The 26,256-nt window shown below is 47.8% G+C and overlaps 2 protein-coding genes across 3 annotated transcripts; one reads left to right on the top strand and one right to left on the bottom strand.

Annotated features, from left to right (window-relative positions):
• Positions 1–2,057: 2,057 nt before the first annotated feature.
• LOC122393640 lies at positions 2,058–4,560 on the bottom strand. 2 transcript variants are annotated; one of them, XR_006258727.1, is made up of 4 exons: positions 4,468–4,560; positions 3,916–4,027; positions 2,942–3,059; positions 2,058–2,548 (listed from the first exon to the last, which is right to left on the bottom strand). XR_006258727.1 is itself a non-coding variant. In XM_043389858.1 (3 exons), exons 2-3 carry the CDS (start codon positions 3,027–3,029, stop codon positions 2,244–2,246), a joined length of 393 nt encoding a protein of 130 aa, XP_043245793.1. In that variant the 5' UTR covers positions 3,030–3,059; positions 3,916–4,108; the 3' UTR covers positions 2,059–2,243. The 2 variants fall into 2 exon arrangements, 1 of the variants encoding a protein (XP_043245793.1); XM_043389858.1 differs by lacking the exon at positions 4,468–4,560 and having other exon boundaries at positions 2,059–2,548; positions 3,916–4,108.
• Positions 4,561–20,678: 16,118 nt separating this feature from the next.
• Positions 20,679–23,405, top strand: LOC122393639. Its single transcript, XM_043389857.1, has 3 exons — positions 20,679–20,882; positions 21,174–21,250; positions 23,180–23,405. The coding sequence occupies exons 1-3, from the start codon at positions 20,734–20,736 to the stop codon at positions 23,359–23,361; spliced, it is 408 nt and encodes a 135-aa protein (XP_043245792.1). The 5' UTR covers positions 20,679–20,733; the 3' UTR covers positions 23,362–23,405.
• The last annotated feature ends 2,851 nt before the right edge of the window (positions 23,406–26,256 follow it).

The raw sequence follows: 26,256 nt of genomic DNA, 5'->3' as shown, positions 1-26,256 counted from the left end.
TCGGCGTGAAGCGCCAAATCGTTTGAGAAAATCGTGAATAAAAGAGGACCCAGGGCCGAGCCTTGAAACACGCCCATAGTGTTAGGGAGTGGTCGTGACAGTACCCTGCGCTGGAGTCCATCGGTCATTGAAACGCTTTGTGTGTGACCTTTTAGATATGCTTTAAACCAAGGAGTTTCGATGCCGTGCAGTGCGAGTTTGTCGAGAAGGAGTTTATGATCTATGACATCGAAACATTTGCTGAGATCGATAAGGCATAGGAAAGATACATCTCCCCTGTCCGTGGCAGCTAGGATGCGGTCGGTGACGGACAAAAGTGCTGTTTCAGTTGAGTGTAGGGGTCGGAAGCCATGCTGACTAGATGCCAAAAGGTGATTTTGAGAGAGATAGTGTTGTAGCTGCTGCTGGATGACTCGTTCAACAACTTTCATGATAACTGGTACTAGAGAAATGGGTCGAAAGTTGCTGGGGTCAGATGGGTTTCCGGATTTGAAAATGGGATGGACTATGGAATGCTTCCATTGCTCGGGGATGTCAGATTTCGAGATGCAGGTGTTTACGATGTGCTGTATGACGCTGCCGATAGCCAAGAAACTGGTTTTTAGCATGCGGATGCACACACCGTCCGCTCCGCAGGCGGCTGAGTTCCGCATACTGAAAACCGTGCATTCGAGCTCACCGAGTGAGATAGGCCTGGGCTGGAAACCGCATGCGCCGACGCGTGGGAGCCGTGCGTAAGTATAGGTACCTGTGTTTTGGTTTCGGATCTCGGTAGCAATACGGGGGCCGACGGACACGAAAAATGAGTTTAGTTCGTCAGCGGTTACATCGGGTTGAACTGTTTTATTTTCTTTTTTACCAGCTATGACTGATTTGATTCCCTGCCATACCTTGTTGGGGCCACGTTCACTAATTTCCCGCTGAATCACGTTGCGCCGGTCACGGCGAACGGCAGAACGAACTGAACGATTCAGGTCTTTATAAACTGTAGATTCCCGCCCATGCAGTCGTAGTGCGGCGCGCCGTTGGGCCATGATATCACGGGTGGAGGCTGAGACGGGGGGAGCGGTGGGGTTTCTAATGGTCAGGTTCTTTAAAGGGGCATGGTCATCTAGGACGGGTAGGAAATGAGTCAGAAAAGCTTGCCATTTGTCATGCACGGTCATTGCAGTGAACACTTCGTCCCACTCGATGGACATCAAGTCATGATTTAGGGACGCGCACTGAAAAAAAAAATGACACCGTATAAGGGATCAATTGACTCTGACGAAAAGTCCGCCCCACAGGGGGGTCACCATGAGTCCCTAGAGGGGAATCCTAACACCAAAATATGGTGTTCGACACCGTATACTGGTGTCCAGATACAATAAAGGAGGGCGTCACGACTCCTTAAAAAGGTCGCGACTCCTTTCGAGTGACACCCTCCCGGAGAATCACTGACCCCTTGTTTTAGTGTCTGACGCCCCGCATAATGGCAGACTCCCTTGCGTGACACCCCTCATGAGAATCATTGACCCCTTTTCTTAGTGTCCGTCACCCCCTCATATGGTTTCGCGACTCCCGTTGCGTGACACCCTTCAGGAGAATCACTGACCCCTTTTCCTAGTGTCCGACATCCCCCCCCCCATATGGTGTCAGACTCCCCTGTTTCGGTGACACTACGTTCCGGTGTCTGATTTCTTCCTTAATGGCTCTCAAAATGGGCTCACTGACACGCATAATGTGGTAACATAATGAAATGAAAAATCCAAATATGCTAATAACGTTTTTATATTTTGATACCTAACATCTTTGGATTTTTCATTTCATGGAGATACCACATCATGGGTGTCGGTGAACCCATTTAGGGAGTCATTGAGGGAGACATCAAACACCGGAACGTGTGTCATCGAAACAGGGGAGCAAAACACGTGACGGCAAGTGACCGGGTCCCACCGCCCGGTCACTTGCCTCCCATCACATCTCCCACCATCACACGTGTCGTTCGGCCGATGCGCCCGCTCCCCCCCACCCCCACCCCACCCCCTAACCCGCCAACAACCGCCAAACCCGCCAACAGACACAGGAGTGGAAAACGGTCGTGTATTACAGCTGTACTCCTGTCAGCGGACCACACAATCTGCCATGGCGATGAACCTGCCTCTCACCTGTCCTGGGTCACTCGCAGTGGGCAAAAAAAAAAATCAACCGACCCCCCTCCCCGCCTCCTTCATTGCCGGTCAGCGGCCGTCGCTAACGTCTCACTACTTGTAGATCTTATGAAGCACACGCTCCGTGACCTTTGTGACCTGCATGCGGAAGCCGCAAACTTTGTTGTACAGGACGGAACCCAGCCGCCGCCCATACCCTGAAGGGAATTTGGCGGCAAAGACCATGTGGGCCAGAACCCACAGGACCAGTTTCACGTCACCGTTGGCTTCAGGGATCAGCTGGGCTTCGTCCGATACGATGACGCCGGCGTCCACCATCCTGATGCCGACGTTTCTCCCAGCCAAGAGGACGTCGAGGTCTTCCCCCAGCAGGAATGCCAGATGCCAAATGGCACGATCTGACGAATGAAACGCAGTTGTTAACATTCATTCACACTAAATTTCATGACTTAGAACGTACACGGACGGAGCCTTGCCAATCCCGCGCCATTTCGCTTCAGAGCGTGATAGTGCATCTGGACGAAAACGAAACATTTTTGGACGATAACGAATTTCAGAGAGAGAGAGAGAGAGAGAGAGAGAGAGAGAGAGAGAGAGAGAGAGAGAGAGAGAGAGAGGGAGAAAGAGAGGGAGAGAGAGAGGGAGAGAGAGAGGGAGAGAGAGAGGGAGAGAGGGAGAGGGAGAGAGGGAGAGGGAGAGGGAGAGGGAGAGGAGAGAGAGGAGAGAGAGAGAGAGAGAGAGAGAGAGAGAGAGAGAGTACGAAGAATCACAGAGGGCGTGCGCCTACTTACCATGCGGGCACCGATGTTCATTGCAGATGAGCTCCTTCAGCCTCTCCAGGTTACCCAGGGCCTTGCCCCGGAACGCTTCAGGTTCCATGCCTGTCAGAAGCTCCACTTCATCCCAGAACTGCAAATAAGGCGGAAAAAGAAGACATAAAACAGGGTATATACCTACCATCTTGTTAGTTGAAGGGTCACAGAAACGACAAACTTCAAGCTGGAGGTTATAATTACACAATTCTTTGTAGTGCTCAAACGTGCCTTACAGTAAAATAGCCACCTAACATGGGTTTTAAAATAGCGACATCCATCGCGTAGGTGATAAGTGAAAAACCTCTAGTGGTGCTCATAGGTGTCAATTTATATACTTTTGGGGGCCCTCGCCCCCCCCCCCCAATGGTGCTCTCGCCCCCCTCACTACATCTACACTTGTTGCGGCCAATTTAAGCGGCAGAGCACGAAATTCAGAAATAGTGCAGGCAATTTCAATTGTTCGGCAAGTGCGTTAATATATTGAATCGGTGCACGATATTCGGCGTACATACTGCTGCATATTTCGGCGTAGTGCAAGCATAAATAACATTAGTGAAAACGATTCTAACCACACAATACAGAACACGAATGCACTGCTTCTAAAATTAAATGCACTATATCTGAATATTATGCGCTAGGTAGGTATATCCGAATAGCCTGAACTCTGCCGAACTACCGATGCACTATGCCGTACTGTCGAAATTGGTCGGACTAATACCGAACTTCATGCACTAGTAACTATGTCTATAATTAGCAGTATAATGGTGTACAAACATGTCGTAACAGGGGAGTGACACGGTTTCTTTAACAATGATGGACAAACATTAATGATATAGAAAAGAAAGGAAATGATAAAGAATAGGAGCTGGAGCTGGAGACGTGGAAACGCTACCACGACTCAGCATCTATGAATTACTCACAACCTTAAACTGAACAGATCTGGTACTCACCGCCTGCTGAGGCTGACAGAATCTCCACTGACAGCGACGTCTGAGATGATGAGCTTGCTGTGGCTGTCCACTTCCGCTGGGCTGTCAACGTCCAGTAGCTCATCCGGCCACACTGCAGAGCACTGGCTCACCCTAACAGTCCCACAGCACCCTGGCTGTGGGACACCACAGCCACAGCAGTGGCTCACCCTCCCCCCCCCCCCCCCACAGCAGCGCACAGACTACGGAAACACCACAGCAGGAGTATTTTAAAATCTTGTTTTAACGCCGGCTAAAAAATAGGGGCCGAAATCGGGGGACTTTTCAGTTTTTTTTTTTTTGGATCACCTTGACTGACCGTTAAACCCGACCATCCTAATCGAAAATCTGTTGCGACGCCACTGCATTCAAACAGGATTTTCACAACTCTGCATACATGCAAAGCACCCTCTGTGATTTTCACAATAGGTACGACCCTGAACGTAGGCATCGCAATCGGCGCAAGTTCAAAACAGGGCCCGTATGGCGAAAACAGAAATGAAAACAAAAATAGGTAGGTACAATGCAACTTACCGATAGCTTGAGGAAGTCCAGAATATGTATGCAAACACCGAATATAAATGTAAAGGCCTATCGCCGCCCTCACCTACCCTCATCCGAGCGACGCCGAACGCGTGAGCGCACCGGACCAAGCTCCGCGCCGACTGAGACGCTCATGCGCCAGTTCATGCAGGAAGTGACGTCACAGAGGCCTCTGACTCCACGGAAGGGTGCCAGCAAGGCCCTATAACAACAGGTTGGATGGAGTTTTCTACCAGAAATATACTAACATTTCTCACGTTGACCAATGTCAACCTGATATTCATTAAAAATAATTGAGTTTTGATGGATGGTTTTTGATTAACTTCGTTTTTTATAGACACAATTCTCATTATAATAAATTTAATTATATTATTCCTCTTTTGGATTCTTAAAAACTAGGATAGCTGAAACAAAGTTATAGTTGCAACTAAGTTTGCAAGACAACGTGTTCTATAACAATATTGGTATCATGGTTGCCATGGAGACCTGTTCAGATTCATTGGTTTGTTACGGGGTTGCTATAGAAACCTGAGTTCATAGAACAGTGCAAGCAAATACCGTTGCCTAGCAACCTCTTCGTCGGTGGCACCTCCGTCGCGCTGGGAGGGAACGCAGGGTGCCGGCACGCCGGGAGAAGATACCAGAATACAGAGTCAATAGCGCCGAAGCATCTCCAGTGCACGTGGACCAATCGGGAAGGGGTTGGCACCATTCGACGTAGCGATCCGCCGGAAAGACGGTGGTGTCCGTCACGTGAGACGATGCAGCCACGTGTTACGCGTCACTATCACGTGGCGCCACGTGGGGCTCTGCAAAAATATTCTGATGACATGGGTCAAACATATGGATGGCAGCCACTGGCGGATCCAGCTACCTGTCATGGGAGGGGCATTTTAGCGAAGGGGTAGGGTGCCCCTAAAACTAAAAACTCTTCGGATTTAGGCCACTATTTTTTGGGATTTGCCGAAATTTATCTTTAATTAAAAATACAAAAATATATTCAAATTGAGCCTCATGCCGTTTTGGCCCCGCCCCAAAAAAAATCATCGGAAATATGACCGAAGTTGACATTTGTATGTACCTGGAAGGAAAATTTAACTTTTTAATTAATTGAAGTTGGTTTTAAAACGATGTCCGATGTGTAAGCATGAGCATCCAATTTCGATCAGTGGTGGACGGCGCGCTCTGATTGGCTAACACTCGAGGTTAACCACCTTGTAAGGGGGTCTGACTCCCTGTGAACGGGAAAGGGTGTCCCGACACCTTTTCCACATCGCCTTTCTGTGGAGTCGGACACCTTTACAAATCAGTCCAAAACACCTTGTAATGGGGTCCGACTCCCTGCGAACGGAAAAAGGTGTCCCGACACCTTTTCCACGAAGCCTTTCTGTGGAGTCGGACACCTTTACCAATCAGTCGGAATTTACAGGAAGGAGTCGCAACTCCCCCGTCTGGAGTCGTGACACCGTCTCTTGGAGTCTTGGAATCAAGGGAGTCAGCCCGTTTGCCCCATGGGGAGTCGCGACACCTTCAGGACAACACCAGTTCTTGGTGTCGGACACCATATATTGAGATCGACCTCTCCAAATTTTGGAGTTTGAACCCAAATTTAGAGATCACTGACACCTGTAAGAGGAGTCAGATGTAATGTGGGGTGTCAAAATTTTTATCAGTGCGACATCGACACGGTTGATTGAGCGGGTTGTGATGACAGTTGCAGTTTTACGCTGTTTAGGTACGTTAACTAGCACGTTTACCAACTTGTGTGGGCTAAAGTGACAGTGTTTTACATGACAGTCGAGCACGAGCTCACGGGTTTTGACAATACATACGTCAAGGAGTGAGCCGGAGCTGTACGTGGGTGCAGTTACAAGTTGATCGAGAGAGTAGTCCGATAAAAAGTCACTTAGGTGAATACGCGCGCGGAAACTCCGGTGTTTCAGCAAATCGCAGTTTAGGTCGCCGCAGATGACAAACGGAACCTTGGGGTGGTCGATCAGGATCCGTTGCAGCTGCGACTCGAGATCGTTGAAATCAGCGCGTAGGGCAGTGTCCGAGTAGCGGGGCGGTCGGTAGAGCGAGCAGACAATTAGCTGACGATCTTTCTCCAGTTTTAGGAGGATCCACTGGGATTCAAGCTGACTCTCACGGCACGGCGGAACTGTGAGTTTTAGCGCTACAGAGGTGATAGAGTTTTTGGTAGCAATGGCGACTCCACCGTAGCCACTGCCGTCGGGACGATCCGCACGGCTGAGTGAGTACCCGGGTAGCACAACCAGCCGACTGGGCGTGCTGGGTCGCAGCCAGGTCTCGGAGAGTAGGAGAACGTCGAGGTCTTGACTGCTGACCACATCGGTCAGTTCGAGCAGCTTCGGCTTAAGGCTTTGAATGTTGAGCGCGCCGATAAGCAGTCCGGTATTGGACAGACGGTCAGATTGTAGAGTCGCCGCGTCAGTACGACGCGTGCCCCTCCCCCTTCTCCCCCGCGCTCCGCGTCGTTGGGGTCTCCTCCCGCCGCTGCGGGCCGCGGCCGGCGGCCGGCCGGCCGCCGGGGACCGGCCGGGCGGCGAGCTGAGCACACCCCTTCGACCTTGAGAAGGGGCGGGCGTCGCGCCGGCGGACGATTCAGGGGACTCGGCGGAGACGCGCGCGGTCGTCCTGGGGGCTCGGGAAGATTTGAAATCTGGCGTCCGTTTGGTGGCCGGACCGGAGGCTGAATTCTGGTCGCGGGTGGTGCTCGGTGATAGGTAACGAGTATCACGAGGGAGCACTGGTTTTCGGCTGCTGACATGGTGTCTTAGCTTTCCGTCGGCTCCTCCATTTGCTGGTCTAGCCGTCTAGGTAGCGGCGCAGGGGCTGGGCAGGCCACGATGGTAACGACCCGCACAACCGCCAGCAGGGCCAAAAGGCGGGCAATGTCGCGATGCATGATGAAGAAGCGATATACGATATATCTCGAGAACCGCTGCGCCGATCGTCACCAAACTTTCAGTACCCTCCCGGAAGCAGCTAGCGAACATGGTGACCAAAAATTTTTCCAAAGGCTATGATAGGTTGGCCGCTATTGACGTCAGAGTGACGTCATTTTTGCCATTTTCGACCCAAAAAAAGGTTTCGCGGGAAGAGCTGTCAGGCCTACAGCTTTAGAGATACAGAAAAATGTTTCAGACACAAAAGGTGTGCAATTAAGAGGGCTACAAAACTGCTATTTCGGTTTTTCGAATTTTTTGGATTTTGACCCCCAAAAATCAAAAAATAGATTTTTTGAATATAATAGCCAAAAAATCCAAAAAGTTTTTTGAATTTCGAAAAAACCGGAATATATGTGATAGCCCCTACCGCCTTCTATCTACATACCAAATTTGAGATCGATACCTCTTTTTTTGGCCAAGTTATAGCGAAAAAACTGTTCAAAATTGATGACGTCAAATTTTCAAACTCAATTTCTAGCAATTCTAGACCTCGTAGCGCAAAACAAAGACCACTATTAGACTCCTCGTGACGAGCTGCATCGAATCGATACCGATTTTATGCAAAAATATCAACTTTGAAATTTGACCTTTTTTGACCTGACCTTGACCTGACCTCCACCAGAAAGTGACCTAAACCGTACCTGATGGTCTTATAACCAACACCATTGAGTTGGAAATGAAAAACTGGCCATAAAACATGCATCGCATAACCTTAGTAAAGTTGGGCTCATGTGGTGACCCTTGGTGACCTTTGGTGACCTGACCTGTGACCTGACCTGGTATGACCAGTGACCTCTAATAGCAACATATGTACTAGACAACTGACGCCTTATCGCTGATTTTCGACAAAATGCGTTTTACTCGGTGTTATAGCGCTTTCCCTAGAAGCCCCGTGAACGGTGAAACATTTTATCTTTGACCTGACCTGTGACGTCATCGGTGACCCCGAGGTCAATGAAATTTGGTTTCCCTCGACAAATTTGACAGGGCTATCGAACGCCGTTTGAATTTTCCGGATCCGTCCAGTAGTTTCGGAGATACGGGGGGGGGCAAAAAAGTGCCCCCCCCCCCCACCGCGCGGAAGGTGGCTGGTAGGCCCACCGCCTGCCGGGTTAACCCTCGCCCGCACATGGGGGGGGGGTTGCCACCCCCCCCCCCAGTAGTCTTTCTGCTCTGCACTATCATTTTTAGAGCTAGAAGGCTGATTTTTCGTATAGCTGCTCCTCTATCCTTTCTTGATGTCCACTGAAAATTTCAAGTTTCTGTGATTTTTGGTTTCGGAGATATGACCTTGTTTTTCAGGTCATGTCATGACCCAAATGGCCAATTCGCAATATCTTGCGTTTGCCATGGGCCTTGTGAGCTGTTGACACCTTGATTTCGGCCTTTTTTGCCAGTCGTACCTCCCACCTATCATGGAACATGTTGTTTCCTGAATTGGGGTTTTTCCTGAATAGCAAAAAAACGAGCGCCGCTAAATTTTTAGTACATTCCCGGGCATCAATTTGACACCTTCAAACAATGTTTTAAGTCATAGGTCACCTTAAATCAGGAGTTATTGAGGTCAAACGGAGGTCATGTTCGAGCAAAAATGAGCAAAAAAATATGACATTTTGAAACACTCACAAAATCCACAGTTAACAAGCAGTTTCAAAGTTCTTTAGGTGGCCGTGTAGAGAAAAAACGGCGCTACAAACAGCTATCTTGTATTTTCAAAATTTTAGGATTTTGACACCAAAAAATAAAAAACTTGATTTTTTAGAAAACCTATGAAAATGTAATTTCGAAAAAAAAAACAGAATATACCTATATGATAGTCCCTGCGCTCTTCTATCTACATACCAAAGTTCAGATCGATACCTCCTTTTTGGCCAAGTTATAGCGGAAAAACTTCAAAATTGATCAGGTCAAATTTTTGGACTCAATTTTTAGCAATTCAAGATCACGTAGCGCAAACAAAGACTACCATTAGACTCCCCGTGATGAGCTGCACCGAATTAATACCCATTTTATGCAAAAACATCAGCTTTGGAATTTGACCTTATTTGACCTAACCTTTGACCTGACATTTAGGTATCAGAACATAACTTAATCTGGCCCCAAAGGCTGCCTGACCCACATAATCGCATTTGTCATGTAAAATGGACCATAAAACATGCATCACATGATATTTTCATAATGTGAACCTCAAAGACCTGAGTTCTGTGACCTGACCTGGTATCAGTGACCTCAAATAGAAAAATAGTGTTTGGCGAACAATTCCCCATCGATGATTTTCAATGACATGCATTTAACTTGATTTTATTTGAAACACTCTTCTTGAAACGCCTGTAAACGGTGAAAATTCGACATTTGACCTGACCTGTGACGTCATCGGTTTGACCGAGGTCAATGAAATTTAGTCACAAGGTAGTTCCCCATTGGGGCTATCCAACACCGTTTGCTGCTTGTCGCTATGTTGCGTGGTTCTCGAGATCTTAGGGGGGGGGGGGCACCAACGGGGCGCGCTGCTCGGCAGACCCCAACGGGGCCCGGTTAATTAAGCCGCGCATGACTACAGTGCCACCTCCCGTTTTTCGGCAACATCTTCCAAACCGTCTAACGTGTCGACACGAAACTTTCGGTACCTTCAGCAGCATCAATTTTACACTTTGACTCTAAATTTCAGCCTTTTAGCTTCCATAGGTCTGCAAAAAATGACGTCAGAATGACGTCATGTTGACCAATTTCAATGCAAAACACTGAAATGCGGCAATCGCTCTCAAGAGCTCCGTTTTTAGGCTAGATCTAATTTCCTTGCACGAGTAGACCCAGACTAAACATGGCTATCACACTGTTATCTCGGTTTTCCTAATTGTGAAATTTTTGAAAATGTACATTAACAATTACAAAAAAATATTTTGTTTAGTTCATCAAAAACTTTTTGACTTATTGAGAAAAAAGGGGCATATGTAACAAAACACCCATCGATGACCTACACTAGAAAGTTTTAGCTCAATATCTTAACCTGCGCACCGACGGGGGTCTGCGCCAACTTCGCACCGACGGGGGGGGGGGGGGCGGATGACCGCCCCCCTCCCTGAGATCTCGAGAACGAAGCAAGATAGCGACAAGCGGTAAACGGCATCGGATACGCACGGACAAGGTCTACAATTTTTACTAAGGTCATTTTCAGGTCAGGTCAAAGATGACGTCACAGGGGTCGAAAAAGTCAAAATGGCGGCGCTAGATATGGAGAGTTTTTCTCGAATAACTTTCGAATTAGTCAAGATAGGACCAAACTAAGGGCATCATCGTGATCCTCTCGTAAATCCGCATCGAATGATATATATGTTGACCTCGAAAGGTCAAGGTCAAAGGTTGACCTCAGGTCACGTGACCTCGAAGTCATCATGTGTATCATTCGATGCGTCTTGACGAGCTGAACACAATGAGACCATCCGCGCGGCTGTATCTTGTTCCTGTACGGAGTTATTGGCAAAAAACCTTTGGTGACCTTTGATGACGTCACATGACCTTACAGCTGCCCAACAGCAGAACAGACCTCAAGGTAGTGAAGGTTGATCGTATATGAAGTCATGTATGGTGTATGGGGCCATTCCGACCCGTTTTAGTGGTAAAAACAGGGAGTTGATTTTTCCCCCATTGACTTATAATGGGGAGGTCGCGAAATTGACCTGACCTTAGGTCACCGACATCAAAATTGCGAGATATACAAATTGTAGCTACTAATGACCTAATAACATCCTGCGACTTTCAAAGGCCTCCGACATCTACTGTAGCTCTGGCACGGTGACAAAGTTGCAAAAAAGTGACTTGAGGTTGGGTCATTCAAAGTGACCTGGTGACCTGACCTTAAAAGTTAGGAGGTTCAAACTTGCACACCATGTGTAAAATTGATGAGAGAATAGTCGTGGTTTTCCCGCTATCCGCGAAAAACCTCAGGGGGGGGGCGGATATCCGCCCCCCCCGTCGGTGCGCGTGTTAAAAAATGGCCAAGTTATACGCATTAGTGTTTATTTTTTTAAAATTATAGATTTTTCAAATCCATTTTTCAGTACGTGTTTGACATCGTACAGCAATATAGATAGAACCATCGTGTTCCTGACCTCATTCCGCATCTGATAGCCACCCTTTTGTTGAAAAATTGCATTTTCAATATTTGACCTTGTTTACCTGAAAGTGCAGCGCCTCACGTAAATTCAGCTGAAAACGACCTCAAATGACAAAGACGACATGTTGTTTTCGAAATCTATGAGTAAAATGGACCATAAAACATGCGTCACGTGACCGATACATGATATAAAATTTCCGTAACCTAGGATGACCTGGCCTTGACCTGAAAAATTCGAATTTCAAACTCGGTACCCTCAGGGTATCTAAGGCATATATCACGGAGAATGTAAACCAAAAATGAGCCTGATCGCCCGGACTTGTGAGCAGGCGGCCAGGGCCTAAATTGTGAACAATGACAAAATGCTGATAGTTTTTAATTTGACCTCATCGGTGACGTCATCAGTGACCTCGAGGTCAATGAAATTAGGGGTTTTTCCACAGTTTATATAGGGCTATCAGACACCGTTTGAATTTTGACGATCAGCCTATTAGTTTCGGATATAGGAGGGGGAGGACCCTGTAGACCCCCCCCCCCCATTCACTTGCGCTATGGAAAATACCCCAGTCATGGGCGGGTTAAACTAGCAAAAAAAAAAAAAAAAAAACGTCTACCATTCGAAGCGCATTGACGTGCTGAATTCATTTCTTTATTTATTTTTGGCTCCATTTGTACCAGAAAAAAAGAAATAATAAAAAATAATTCACGAATCTTAACCCTCGCCGGCACAGGGGGGGTTGATGCAACCCCCCTAAGGTTTTTCGCGAATAACTCGCGTAAAAAGCGGCCGATTGCGACGAAACTTTCAGTACCCTCGAATTGATCAATTTTACACCTACCCTTAAAATTTCATGACCCTGACTCAAATGACCTTTGACCTATGATCTCTTTTCCGAGACCATGTTTGGCCGGAATCGCGATTCGGCGTATGTCGGCTCGCATTAGCCGCGCGTTTGCAAGCTTTTCGTGGTTTCAAACGTTCAAACATGTGATTTGATGTTGCTCCCATACATTAGGGTGGGTTTGAAGGTCACCTGAAGGTCAGGTCAGATCATTGACCTTTGGTGACCTCGGGTGACCTCGGTTCACTTTTTCGAGTTTTACATGTTTCTAGGCTAGTTTTTGGAGCTGAATTCGAATTTAGCAGCCATTTTAACATTTACTAAGTAGTTTTGGTGCCTTCGTAACATGTTACGAAGCTGTCAGAGACGGTTGACACGTATTACGAATACCCGTCACAACCCCTACCGGTTGACCTGACCTGACCAGACCCGACCTGGCCTAAATGCTTAAAGACATCATCTCTGATCAAAACTAACACGATATTCGTGATCAGCACCCCGGAAAACCACATAGCATCCACACTTTACGACTTTCTAACAGGTCCCGATTTTCCCGGTTTTCGGGTCATTGACCTGACCTGGAAGGTCACCCGATGACCTAGGACCTGAAAATTGGGTATCATCGGCTTCCTCTCGTGACGGGCAACACGCTCGTTTTTTCCGCGAAGCTCTAGCTCGATCAGGGGCCAAACGCGAGGGGGGGTTGTACCAACCCCCCCTTGTGCCGTCGAAGGACGCAAAATGGCCTGTGCCGGCGAGGGTTAATAATGTTTAACCCGCGCACCGACGGGGGGCCCCCTGAGGTTTTTCGTAGATAGCCGGAAAACCGCGGCGCGTAGCGTCGAGAAATTTGGTACAACTATTCTCTCATCAATTTTACACATGGTGTGCAAGTTTGAACTTTCCTAACTTTAAAGGTCAGGTCACCAGGTCACTTTGTATGACCCAACCTCAAGTTACTTTTTTGCAACTTTGTCACCGTGCCAGAGCTACAGCAGATGTCGGAGGCCTTTGAAAGTCGCTGGATGTTATAAGGTCATTAGTAGCTACAAGTTGTATGTCTCGGAACATTGATATCGATGACCTAAGGCCAGATCAATTTCTCGACCTCCCCATTATAAGTCAATGGGGGAAAAATTAACTCCTTTTTTACCACTAAAACGGGTCGTAATGGCCCTATAAACCATACATGACTTCATATACGATCAAACTTCACTACCTTGAAGTCTGTTTTGCTGTTGGGCAGCTGTAAGGTCATGTGACGTCATCAAAGGTCACCAAAGGTTTTTTTGCCAATAACTCCGTACAGGAAGCATACAGGAACAACATACAGCCGCGCGGATGGTCTCAATGTGTTCAGCTCGTCAAGGCGCATCGAATGATATACATACATGATGACCTCGAGGTCACGTGACCTGAGGTCAGCCTTTGACCTTAAACTTTCGAGGTCAACATATATATGTTACAGACCGTATGAAAACCCAGTCCGTTTGCAAACGGCCTGGCCCAGTCAGGCCGTTTGAAAACGGCCTGAAAAAGCCGGCCGTTTGCAAACCGCCTGAAATATCAGGCCGTATGAAAACGGTCTAGGCAGTTTGAAACGGCCTAGACAGTTTGAAAACGGCCTAGTCAGTTTTCAAACGGTCTGGCGAAGTACAACAGCCTCTGAAGATTGAACTTAATGGATCCAGGTTGGTCGATGATCAGGCTGCATCCATTTGAATGCTTGCGCATTCCATGCCGAATGACTCGTCTACATACGTCAAACATTTTTTTTTACTGTGCTGATGCTCGGCCCGTCCGTTTTTCGACAATATTACTAATTATAAAAGTTCACGGTCCGCCTGTGTACGGCCATCCAGTTGATGGAGCCTGGTGAAGCCACTACTGGTGAGGTCTGGTGGAACGTATCACTGCAAGACTCACCGATTATTTTGCGGCATAAAACGCCGGAGCGCGCAATGGATATCAGAGTTCACATCAGTGGCGCGCGAACCGGGGGGGGGGGGGGGGGCTAGCGGGGGCTGAGCCCCTCCAACTTTTCGGCTGGGGGGGGGCTCGTAATGTATTTGAGCCCCCCCCCCTCCCCCCCAGCTGGAGGAATCGAAATCGGAAATCTACCAACATAATTTCATAGATTCATACATAGGCGCGGGAACCGGGGGAGGGGGCAGTGGGGAAAGCTTGCTCCCACAGCTCTGGGGCCGTGAGGGCAGTGCCCCACAACTTTTCATGAGGTCAGGAACCGTTGGGGCAGCTTGTCCTCCCCAAATTAGGGCTTGTGGGTCATAAAGGAAGAAAGCATGTAAGTGAGAAAATCCACCTCTTTCACTGGCTCGGCAACTCATTTGGCAGATTAAAACCTATCTTCCAGGTTGCCAGTTTCTTCACTCAGTTGAGACGGAATACCTGACTTTTTTTCAAATATTTTCGTTTCTTTTTTGTTGAAAAGGCCAAGGTCTGAAAAATAAGTGGCCTAAAACCGGTGAGAAAACTAGATTTGGGAATTGGGGGTACCCTATGTTGATCTCTATTATGGTTCAGTCCCCCCCCCCCCCCCCAGTCTGGAAGAAGTTCCCGCGCCACTGGTTCACATTAGAGTCCTCACCGCGCCCGGTCGACCGCCGGCGGCTGGCCGGTGGCGTACGCCGGCAATACTTGACCATTGCGGTGGAAGGCGAAACTTTGAAGTCCGGGGGAAGCCCGGGTCGACCGGACGCTATACGGGCCGGGTCTCAGTTCTGCTAATCTCTTCCTGACCAGGCCTTCATTCGTCATCGGGAAAATCAGGGAGCATTTTCCGGAACTAGCGAGAATCATCGGGGATCACGAACGGTATCGCGATAACGAGACATGCTGAAGATAGGCGTTCAACAATAATTTTCCGACGGAGAATATCCGAGTGACAATATTTTTCCGGATGCCGAATGCACCTCAGGATTTCATGGTGCCATGTAATGTCATGAAACGGTCGTGTTTCAACAAACTCAACATTGTCCAGCTGTAACTTTATGCAGACCAGATTGTTTTCAAAATGCCTAGACCGTTTGCAAACGGCCGGGTGTCTGGAAAGTTGTCATACGGCCTAGACGGTTTGCAAACGGCCTGAAATTTCAGGCGGTTTGCATACAGACTGGAATTTCAGCCCGTATTCAAACGGCCTGACTTTTCAGTCCGTTTGCATACTGACTGGGCTGTCCAGGCCGTTTGCAAACGGCCTGAATCGGGCCAGGCCGTTTGCAAACGGACTGAGTTTTCATACGGCCTGTAACATATATATATCTTTTGATGCGGATTAACGAGAGGAGCACGATGGTCCCCTTAATTTGTTCCTATCATGACTAGTTCGAAAGTTATTCGAGAAAAACTCTCCATATCTAGCGCCGCCATTTTGACTTTTTTGACCCCTGTGACGTCATCTTTGACCTGACCTGAAAATGACCTTTGTAAAAAATTGTAGACCTTGTCCGTGCATACCCTATGCCGTTTACCGCTTGTCGCTACCTCGCTTCGTTCTCGAGATCTCAGGGGGGGGGGGCGGTCATCCGCCCCCCCCCCCCCCCAGTCGGTTTTAAGTTGGCGCAGACCCCCGTCGGTGCGCGGGTTAACATTTATGCCTTTCAAATCCCATAAATATTTGCCTAGGGGCACCAAATTTGCTCAAGGGCCAGATTTCCTACGGGCCCAACTCCTGAAAAATTGGCGGTTTTTAAAGCCATAGGACCCATACGCCAGGGGCGGAGGTCGAAGCCTTCCCTTCCCCCGACCGCTCACGTTATGAAAAGATACTGGTCTGGCGAGGGTTAATTCACTATTGGGGATAAGAAGGCGGTGGATGAATTTCTGAACGATAAAGGTTTTTTAATCACAACACAGTTTACCATTCAACTAATTAACCCGCGCCCCGCTGGGCTATTCAGCCATACGCGCCCTGCTGGGGGGGGGGGGCAGATTCTGCCCCCCCCCCCCCCTGTCTAACTTCCGAACCGATGGTCGTAGAAAGACGGGGAAAGCGACAATCGAAAGCTCTCAACAAGGCAGATCTTAAGAGCCAAATTTTTTTGCTTAAGTAGGTCAGAAGTCAGGTCAAGGTCAGGTCAAGGGTACAAAATGCAAGTTTCTACAGTATCGGCCTTGCACCGTAGTTGCCGAAGAATGGACTGAGACTGATTGCCCAAAACGTGTTCTTAGACTACCAAGACAATATTCGTTGCATACAATGTCATTCAAAGGTCAAGGTCAAGGTCAGGTCAGGTCAGGTCAGGTCACCAAAAGCAAAATATAGAAAAGGGCATGTGCGACACATGTTTTATGGGTCATTTTACTCATATAATTCAATAGGCACACTCAATAAGTGATATGGACCACCTCTGGATGAATTTCAGGTCGAGGTCAGGTCAAGGTCAGGTCAAGTGAGGTCAAATTTTGAAGTTGGTTGTTAAGGCCTAAAAAGGTGTCTATTTGATGCAGGTTTTCACGACGAATCGAATGGTGCTATTTTTGTTTCCGTACAAGGTCTAGAACTTCCAAAAAAATCATTTTAAATTTTTTGTGTGTGTCGTGACGTCATAAAATTTTGAATAACTCCCACATTTTTAACCGATTATTCTAAAAATTGGTATGTAGGTGCACATTGGCTACGTTTCCATGGCACAGGCTAAGTCGATTTTGAAAAATGGATTTCCTCAATCGCATTTAGGCATAATTTAAAAATGTAAACATAGGATTAGGTGCGAGCTAAAACCATATGGGTCGTTCAATAAGTAACGAACAATCGGTCATAACTTCTTTATTTCTTTATTTAACACTTTCAAACTTTCACAGATTATAGATCAGACATTTCTGAATGCAGCCTATGCCTCAAACCAGCCGCCGCCCGCCTGCACACACTTCTCCCAGCGTTCCGGCCAATGCCGGAATTCCGCCCGGAAAAAACGCGTTTTCCGTCTTTTTCACCCAGTTCATGACAGCGCACATGACTTCAGCGTCGGTCTCGAAGTGTTCACCATGGAGGCCATCCTTTAGGGGACCAAAGAGGTGAAAACTGAAGGAGCCAGGTTCGGACTGTAGGGCGGCTGGGGCATGATATTCAGCCCTGTCACGCGATCTCCTCGCGCGTGGCGTGAGACAAGTGCGGTCGGGCGTTGTCATGGTGTATGGTGATGTTGTTGACATCCGAGCCGCGCCTCTTCTTCAGGATTGCTTTTCTCAGTCTCCTGCAGGACTGTGATGTAGCGGCCCGCTGTCCATAGTCCGCCCAGGTTCAAGAAAGCCCACCAGGATGACACCATGACAACGCTCGTCCGCACATGTCTCACGCCACACGCGAGGAGATCGCGAGACAGGGCTGAATATCATGCCCCAGCCGCCCTTCAGTCCGAACCTGGCTCCTTCAGATTTTCACCTCTGGTCCCCTGAAGGATGGCCTCCGTGGTGAACACTTCGAGACCGACGCTGAAGTCATGTGCGCTGTCATGAACTGGGTGAAAAAGACGGAAAACGCGTTTTTCCGGGCGGAATTCCGGCGTTGGCCGGAACGCTGGGAGAAGTGTGTGCAGGCGGGCGGCGGCTGGTTTGAGGCATAGGCTGCATTCAGAAATGTCTGATCTATAATCTGTGAAAGTTTGAAAGTGTTAAATAAAGAAATAAAGAAGTTATGACCGATTGTTCGTTACTTATTGAACGACCTAATACGCTCATTTTTTGCATAAGGTAAATAGTTTCCGAGAAAAACGCACGTGAAATTTCGCTAAATCGATTTAGACGTGTCATGGAAACGTAGTGATTGACCACTTCTCTGACATATATTCCGGTTTTTTCGATACACTCAAAATTTTGGATTTTATAACTATTTTCCCAAAAAAGTCAGTTTTTGGAAAAATTTGGGCCAAAATCCAAAATTTTCACAAAACCGAGATAGCCATTTGATAGACAAAGTAGAATAACGTATAACCTTTTTTGTTACGTCGTGATTCCTTTAAAAATGAAGATGTTAGCGGCGTTTGAAATTTTGCCGTTTTTGAGGCGAAAATGGCGAATATGACGTCACTAAAACGTCAATTTCTCAAAAATTTCCGACGGATTTCGCTCAAATTTTCAGGGAACGTGTCAAATTGATGTATGATAAGATACTGAAAGTTTGACGTCGCTGGCGTAACGCGTATAGAAGTTATTGGCGAAAAACGGGAGGGGGGCAGATTCTGCCCCCCCCCCCCAGCGGGGCGCGGGTTAATATCATTCCCTCCTCTGTTTTTTTTTAACACGCGCACCGACGGGGGGGCGGATATCCGCCCCCCCTGAGGTTTTTCGCGAATAGCGGGAAAACCGCGGCGCCCAGCGCCGCGAAATTTGGCACGACTATTCTCTCATCAATTTTACACATGATGTGCAAGTTTGAACCTCCTAACTTTTAAGGTCAGGTCACCAGGTCACATTGAATGACCCAACCTCAAGTCGCTTTTTTGCAACTTTGTCACCGCTACAGTAGATGTCGGAGGCCTTTGAAAGTCGCAGGATGTTATTAGGTCATTAGTAGCTACAATTTGTATGTCTCGGAATTTTGATATCGGTGACCTAAGGTTAGGTCAATTTCTCGACCTCCCCATTATAAGTCAATGGGGGAAAAATCAACTCCCTGTTTTTACCACTAAAACGGGTCGGAATGGCCCCATATACCATACATGACTTCATATACGATCAACCGACACTACCTTGAGGTCTGTTTTGCTGTTGGGCAGCTGTAAGGTCATGTGACGTCATCAAAGGTCACCAAAGGTTTTTTGCCAATAACTCCGTACCGGAACAAGATACAGCCGAGCGGATGGTCTCATTGTGTTCAGCTCGTCAAGACGCATCGAATGATATACATGATGACCTCGAGGTCACGTGACCTGAGGTCAACCTTTGACCTTGACCTTTCGAGGTCAACATATATATCATTCGATGCGGATTGACGAGAGGATCACGATGGTGCCCTTAGATTGTTCCTATCTTGACTATTTCGAAAGTTATTCGAGAAAAACTCTCTCCATATCTAGCGCCGCCATTTTGACTTTTTTGACCCCTGTGAAGTCATCTTTGACCTGACCTGAAAATGACCTTTGTAAAAGTTGTAGACCTTGTCCGTGCATATCCGATGCCGTTTACCGCTTGTCGCTATCTTGCTTCGTTCTCGAGATCTCAGGGTGCGGTCATCCACCCCCCCCCCCCCCCGTCGGTACGAAGTTGGCGCAGACCCCCGTCGGTGCGCGGGTTAACAGTAAATGTATCATATTTTATTAGCTAAAACTGATGAGCACAACGCATATCTTGTTTCGCATGGCACCGTGTCAGCAGAGAACTCTGCATAACATAGAAACGATTCAATTACCGTGTGTAGGGTTTGGTCGAACGACAGATTTTGTGAAAGTCGTGGGACGGACAGCGAGGGTATTTAACCGCTGCGCACACCCGTTTCACCATCCCATTCTGTTTCGGTGGTCCTGCCAGCGAGGTGAGGACTCAGGAGCCACGGGGCGGGCACTGGTGGCGCCGCAGTGCCGGCCGTCACTCGGACTCGGCCGGCTGGCCGCCGACTGACCAGTGTCTCCTACAGCCGCTCCAGCGAGGAGCGCGGCTCACCAGTGGTGTGGTGGTGCAGTGGTGCAGACCCAGTGTGGTGTCAGCGGGCCCGCAGAGAGTAGTGCTGTGATCGTTCCGTGTCATCCAGTGGCGATGGATGACATGGCTGTATCAATACTTGATTTCGAAGACTTCTATGTTGCTTTGCATGAAGCTCATCATAAGACATTCAGAATGGTGCTGCTGTTACCATCGTAGTGCGATGGCTGTTTCAATGTACAGTCAGTCTTAAAAGTAACGCGCAAAGTACCGGTGGATCCATCAAGCCTGACCGAGGAAGGGCTTGCTATAATTTGAAAGTCACCGAACCAATTGACCTGGGAAATGGACGAGGATGTCAATTGCTTCGGTGGCTCAAATTGAGCAGTCCTTCCACGGTCGGGCTTGATCGATCCCCCGCACTGTTGCGCGGTACTTTAAAAACTGACAGTACCGTTGACTGCAGAATGATGTTACACAATCAATAAGTTGCCTGGAGTGGTAGGCTGTGCCGCGTCACATGGGCCGAGTTCGCAGTTCAATGCTGTGACCCAATGCTCACCATCGACACGCTTAGTTGCGTGATAAACGGCACACCTTAGCGTTACAGGGAACAGATAGCTTCTCAGGAAAGGAATATAATTATATGTATATAGTCAACTGCACCTCCCCCAATCTGGTTGTCACCACATGTGGGCGTCATCGATTTGTTTGCGTTTCAGTTTTCACCATGAAGCTGTCCGTGTGTCTGCTGCTGGCCGTAGTGGCCGCCGTCTCTGCCGACGAGGGCTTCTACCAGCCACAGGCCGTGGCCCAGTCGGCCCCCGGTGGCTACAATAATTACTACGAGCAGCAGTATCAGCCTACAAGGCGTCAAGGGTATGTGTTAGCCCGCGACAGGGCTGGTGCTTGGACCGCAACACACGAAAATCGACGTCGTAAAATCAACGAGAAATCGAAGAAATGCGCGGTAATCGGTGTTCGAAAATGCGAAAGACATGTGCGGATAAGTTTGTCCTAGGGTGTATGTGAAAATTGGCCAGAAAGGAAAACCTGAAAAATATCAAACACACTTCCCGGCCACGGTATACGTGAATCACATCAGATGATAGTGAAACGATACCAGAAGATATAAAACAGTTAACGTCTGCTTACATTTTGTCATTGCAGATGGTTCGACAGACTTCTTGGAGGATTTGGAGGATCTAACCGACGTCAGGGCATCGCAGGCCTTCTTGCTGGAATTGGTAAGTGAGGTCTTTTTTCACTGATAATATCAGGCAATCGGTTAATTATATCAAAATTAGAAATTCACTGGTACTCTCCAATTTCTCCGAAAGCCTCTCCATAGTCTCCGTTTTCTAGGTAGAACCTCCTAGTTCATGCATTGCAAAATATTTCCTTTCATCACCAGCTATGCCGGTCCCGTAGCTCAGTTGGTAAGAGCGTTGGACTCCGCGTGGTGAGCGCACGCGTTCGTACGGGTTCGAAGCGCGACGGGCGCTTGACATTTATGGATGGCTGCAGTTGGTGGCAGGCCGTAGCCAGGTGAAGTCAGTGAGGGGACCGGCCGTGCGCGGCTATGTGCGCACGTTAACCCTAGAACGCCTAGGGGGGGGGGTTGTATCAACCCCCCCCCTGAGGTTTTTTCGAAGTGCACGCTAAACGGCTTGTCGTAGCGGGCTGAAATTTTCAATACCCTCTGGGGCAACCTTTGCGCATCTTTTGCCGAAAAAAATTGATCGGGTCATGTCAGGTCACGGAGTTATGACGTCATAAAGGGAACAACCTCCGGCCAGATTTACGCTAAATTGGAGATTGCTTCACATTGGTATAAATGCCGACTGACCTGACACACTGATGGATTGTTTTAGAACCATAACTGGCTGATTTGACATTGGCACAATGTCCGTTGACCTTTTCAAGGTTACTAAAGGTCAAGGTCAGGTCAGTGACCTCGGTTGACCTGTAATGACTTCTTGCACTTGTATGCCTTTTCGGGGTATTTTGATGCCCTGAATTCGAATTTGCTATCCATTTCAGGCATCGTCGGTTGTTTCTTGTAGTTCATTTTGGGTCAGGGTCAGGTCAGTGACGTCACACGCCTGACGTGACCCAATGCACAAATGACCTTGCAGACTTCCGATGCTCCCAACGCATCATTTTTAGAGTTATGACATCGAAATACGCACCAAACGATAGAGAATTGATCAAGGATCACGATAGTGAAGGTTTCAAGTCGATATCTCTTACCGTTTTGCCGCAATCGGCGCGGAAATCTGAAAAAGTTAGATTTTTCCGAAAATTTGACCTTTGACCGGTCATAAGTAGGTCAAATGTTGACCTAGGACCAAAAAATATACCACCAATCGCGAGATCTCGTTGAGAGCAATCCGTTGGTTTTTTCCGCTAAGCTCTACGACCTTCCGTTTCGAAACGCCAGGGGGGGGTCGTAACAACCCCCCCCCCCCCTGGTCGTTCGTGTTATGAGAAATGGCCTGGTCGTGCGAGGGTTAAAGGGACCCTCCCACCTTAACATTAGTTTTGAGTTGAGATAGCCAAGTTTGCGGCCAGGCTCAGAAACCACCATTTATCCTGGTCGCAACCCCCGCAGCTTTATGGTGTTCAAGAAATTTCTTCCCTTTACTTGCAGGGTGGGACCAGCGTGGTCCCTATCTCTTAACCATTACGGGAATCTGATGACGTCATCAGGCTTTCGAAAGTCCGTTAAATGTTTGACTAAAACGTTTTGTAGCACGCGGTGGTATATGCTGCGTTGCGCGCAACAAATGCCGCACTTTTAAATAAAGTCGCTAGGAACAGCGGAGATCCCAAAAAGTAAACAAAAGTAAAAGTCTAATATCTTGAAAACCGGTGAATATTTTTCGGTGAAATTTGGTAGATATTTGTTTTCGCTCTTTCTGAACCGAGCGACATCACTTTCATGCCAATTCATAAACTTTTTTGAAGGTGGGAGGGTCCCTTTAAACTTTGGACTCTAAATTCTACCATAGAACTGGAATTGCGCGATCGGAGGGTAGAGGGCAGGGTCACCGCAACATGCTTCGCTTAGCGGTGACTCTGTCCTTGTGAATCCTTCCCATCAAAAGATTCGGACTAAATCAATTTAAAAAAGCTATACCAGAGTAAAATGCCCTTGTTTCCCGTTTCCACAGGTCCGATCGGCGCGGTCGTCGGCGTCGTCGTTGCCGTTGTTGTTGTCGTCGCCTTCGCCGCGGCCGTCACTCAGCTCAGCCAGTCCGGCAGAGGTCTGGACAATGACGAGTGGGAGGTGGACCACTCGGTCTGGATGAACCAGCTCCAGAGGGACTTTGAGGACTCGTGGTCCACACAGTAAAATTGTGTTTTTAAGTGATGATAGGCCAGCCTCAAATGCAAGAACCGATATAAACGGTGCATAATCATCATGTCAAAATGATGCGAATGCTTTTTTTATTACACATTCTTTCCACATGCTCAATTATTAGTTACATTATACTGGCAACGTGTTCTCATTGTTAAGTATGTTGTTGGTGTTGTTATGAGTTTCTTGTTGTCGCGAGGCTGTTTTCGTGATATGAAAGACAATCGAGTTACAACTTGGTTGTCACGGATAACAGTTTGCGAAGGACTTTTAGGTTAGTCCTGAATAGTCAAATGTCGCATGCCATTCATCCACTGTAAAATATTCGTGAAGTGGTTAACGGCTGCGATTCATGAATCAATAAAGTCATGACATTGTGTTGTAGAGTGCATTTTGTTAGAGAGAGAGAGAGAGAGAGAGAGAGAGAGAGAGAGAGAGAGAGAGAGAGAGAGAGAGAGAGAGAGACAGAGAGAGAGAGAGAGAAAGAGAGAGAAAGAGAGAGAGAGGGGGAGAGAGGGGGGAGGGAGAGAGAGAGAGAGAGAGAGAGAGAGAGAGAGAGAGAGAGAGAGAGAGAGAGAGAGAGAGAGAGAGAGAGAGAGAGAGAGAGAGACAGCTTATTATCGCTCAAGCATTCGGCAGAGCATCGTTCTGCCACATTCCGGTGGCACAACGTTAGAATCTTGGTGAGTAAAAACATTCACACACGCTCACAGCCCAGGTCACATCCCACGACCAATACGCAGAGATGGCTTCTCACAAGGTCATACATGGGATCTCACGGCTTGCACAAAACGCTGGTGAGACAACTCAGACGTCATTGACTCCGGTAGGCATTGACTCCGGTAGCGAATTGCACAGATCCGGCGCCCTATGCGCGAAACGACGCCTCCCGGCCTCTGTCGTCTCCTCGGCTTGGGAAGAGGTCGTCGCGTGTTTCTCAGTCGAGTGTCACGGCATCGGGTAAACGAGTCGACCAGCGGATCTGGTTCACCCCGCCGCAGCACCCTGTGTATCATCAGTTTCAGTGTCTGAGCCAGTACTCTCAGCCGAGGAGTCATCCAGCGCAACTGCTCGCGGAGCCGGGAAACATGTTGAATTTACCAATAATTTACGACGGCCAAAAATCACCCATAGCGCGAAATTGAGAATTTTTGTTAGCATGTCAAAGTTTTGTTGTGAGCAATTTCCGTAAACAGTAAGTTCATAGCAAATCCGCGAGAGTACAAGTGTCGACAGTCGACACTAGCACAACACGCTGGTGAGTCCGTTCAGCGTTCAAACACTTTGATGAGTCCGTCCGGATTCTCTGGAAGATATGACGGCAGCGAGATGAGTCGACAAGCACACCGGTACACTGCCGGCACAGCTCGGATATGTATGCTTCCCATGCCAGGGCACCATGGCACTGTCGAAGACGACGCCTAGGTTCCTAACCTCTGCTTGGGGGTTTCAAAGCTACTCCGCAAAAAGTTACGTCATGACCGGAATAGAGCGCAAAGTCTGTCGACTGCCAAAGATATCAAACTGGGTTTTGTTTGTATTTACCTTCAGCGAATGTGAAATAAATCATCAAGCAAGTGAGTTCAATGATCGTTCCACGCGAGAGGCGAGTCCCCTGACGTCGTCTTTCGGCTATACGGCCCGCTCACCAACAACTGGGTGTCATTAGCTTATTGAAACACTAGAGCTCTATCAGCATTTTAGAGATAAGTCATTGGCGAATATAATTAATAAGAGTGGTCTTGAAACTGAGCCTTGGAAGACACCTATGTCGTTGGCGAGCGGCCGCGACAGCACCCTACATCCGGACCCATCGTTCAGGGACACGCTCGGTGTGTGTTCCCGAAGATCGGCGGCGAACCAGGAGATCTCAGTGCAGTGGCAGACTGTTTCCGCAGTAAAATATAGTGGTCGATGACGTCAAAGCGTTCGCTCAACTGAGCACGCCGTTGACTTGGGTCGACTTTTCAGCGATTTCTAAGAGTAATAGCATGGTAATAGTATGCATGAAATGTATATCTTTGAACTTCGATCTCGGTGACCTAAGGTCAGGTGAATTTGGTGACCTCTCCATTATAAGTCATTGGGATAAATAAGATCGAAATGCGCCTTGTTTGGACGAACATCGTCCTAAACAGTCCCAAGCATCGAATTACAGGTAAACATGACACAATGAATCGGAAAATTGTACCCATGGCCCCTCTTTGTGCCCCTGAGGTCATCTCAGACCATGAAAGGTTTCCAGCAGTTTTTTTTCACATAAACTTTTGATAGACATGAATAGGTAGGTATGTACAGGGACCCGCAGTTGCTTCTGCACACAGTACACACTAGTATTTCACTGACCCCGTTTCCATGGGCATCACTGATCCGGATCAGCAAATTTAAATCGTATTATAGTTCTCGAATTCTTCGTTACATGACATAATTCCAAGTGGATTATGCTTATATAATCAGTTAATCCCTTATTTTCATTTTCATATATTGTCTAACTATACTGGATTAGCTAATCCACTTTTACTGATCCGGATCAGTGATGCCCATGAAAACGTGGTCACTGTATTCTTGGCCTGTGACACCGTTGGAGGCGAATTGGGAAATGATTGTGTGCTTATTAAAACCACCATCTGAAGGGCTTTAAACTGATGTGCTGCTCTCTTAATTCAGCGAACGTTTTATGGCTGTATCAGCAAAACATTGTTTTCAGCGCTTTTTCCTGCTCCATTCCTTCTGAAACCTGGGCCCAATCTTGCCAATGCCGTGAATAGGATTTGGCAGCACTGGGCGGAGTGTACGGCACTGATATGAAAGACATCCTTTTTATTTACATCCAGCTAATCTTGGCTAATAATTTTGATAGCGTGAATGATTATGAATGTGGCCTGAACG

The sequence above is a fragment of the Amphibalanus amphitrite genome, unplaced genomic scaffold (assembly GCF_019059575.1).
Source record: "Amphibalanus amphitrite isolate SeventyFive unplaced genomic scaffold, NRLGWU_Aamphi_draft 000546F_arrow, whole genome shotgun sequence".
Classification (NCBI taxonomy): Eukaryota; Metazoa; Arthropoda; class Thecostraca; order Balanomorpha; family Balanidae; genus Amphibalanus; species Amphibalanus amphitrite.
Note: the sequence above shows the minus strand (reverse complement) of the source record. Positions and strands in the feature narration are given on the sequence as shown.

Excerpts from the sequence above, each read along its gene's own strand:
- LOC122393640 (XM_043389858.1), bottom strand. The coding sequence starts at position 3,029 with ATGGAACCTGAAGCGTTCCGGGGCAAGGCCCTGGGTAACCTGGAGAGG. Across the intron at positions 2,549-2,941 it reads TGAACATCGGTGCCCGCATG|ATCGTGCCATTTGGCATCTG; the intron begins GTAAGTAGGCGC and ends TTCATTCGTCAG.
- LOC122393639 (XM_043389857.1), top strand. The coding sequence starts at position 20,734 with ATGAAGCTGTCCGTGTGTCTGCTGCTGGCCGTAGTGGCCGCCGTCTCT. Across the intron at positions 20,883-21,173 it reads CAGCCTACAAGGCGTCAAGG|ATGGTTCGACAGACTTCTTG; the intron begins GTATGTGTTAGC and ends TTGTCATTGCAG. Across the intron at positions 21,251-23,179 it reads AGGCCTTCTTGCTGGAATTG|GTCCGATCGGCGCGGTCGTC; the intron begins GTAAGTGAGGTC and ends CCGTTTCCACAG.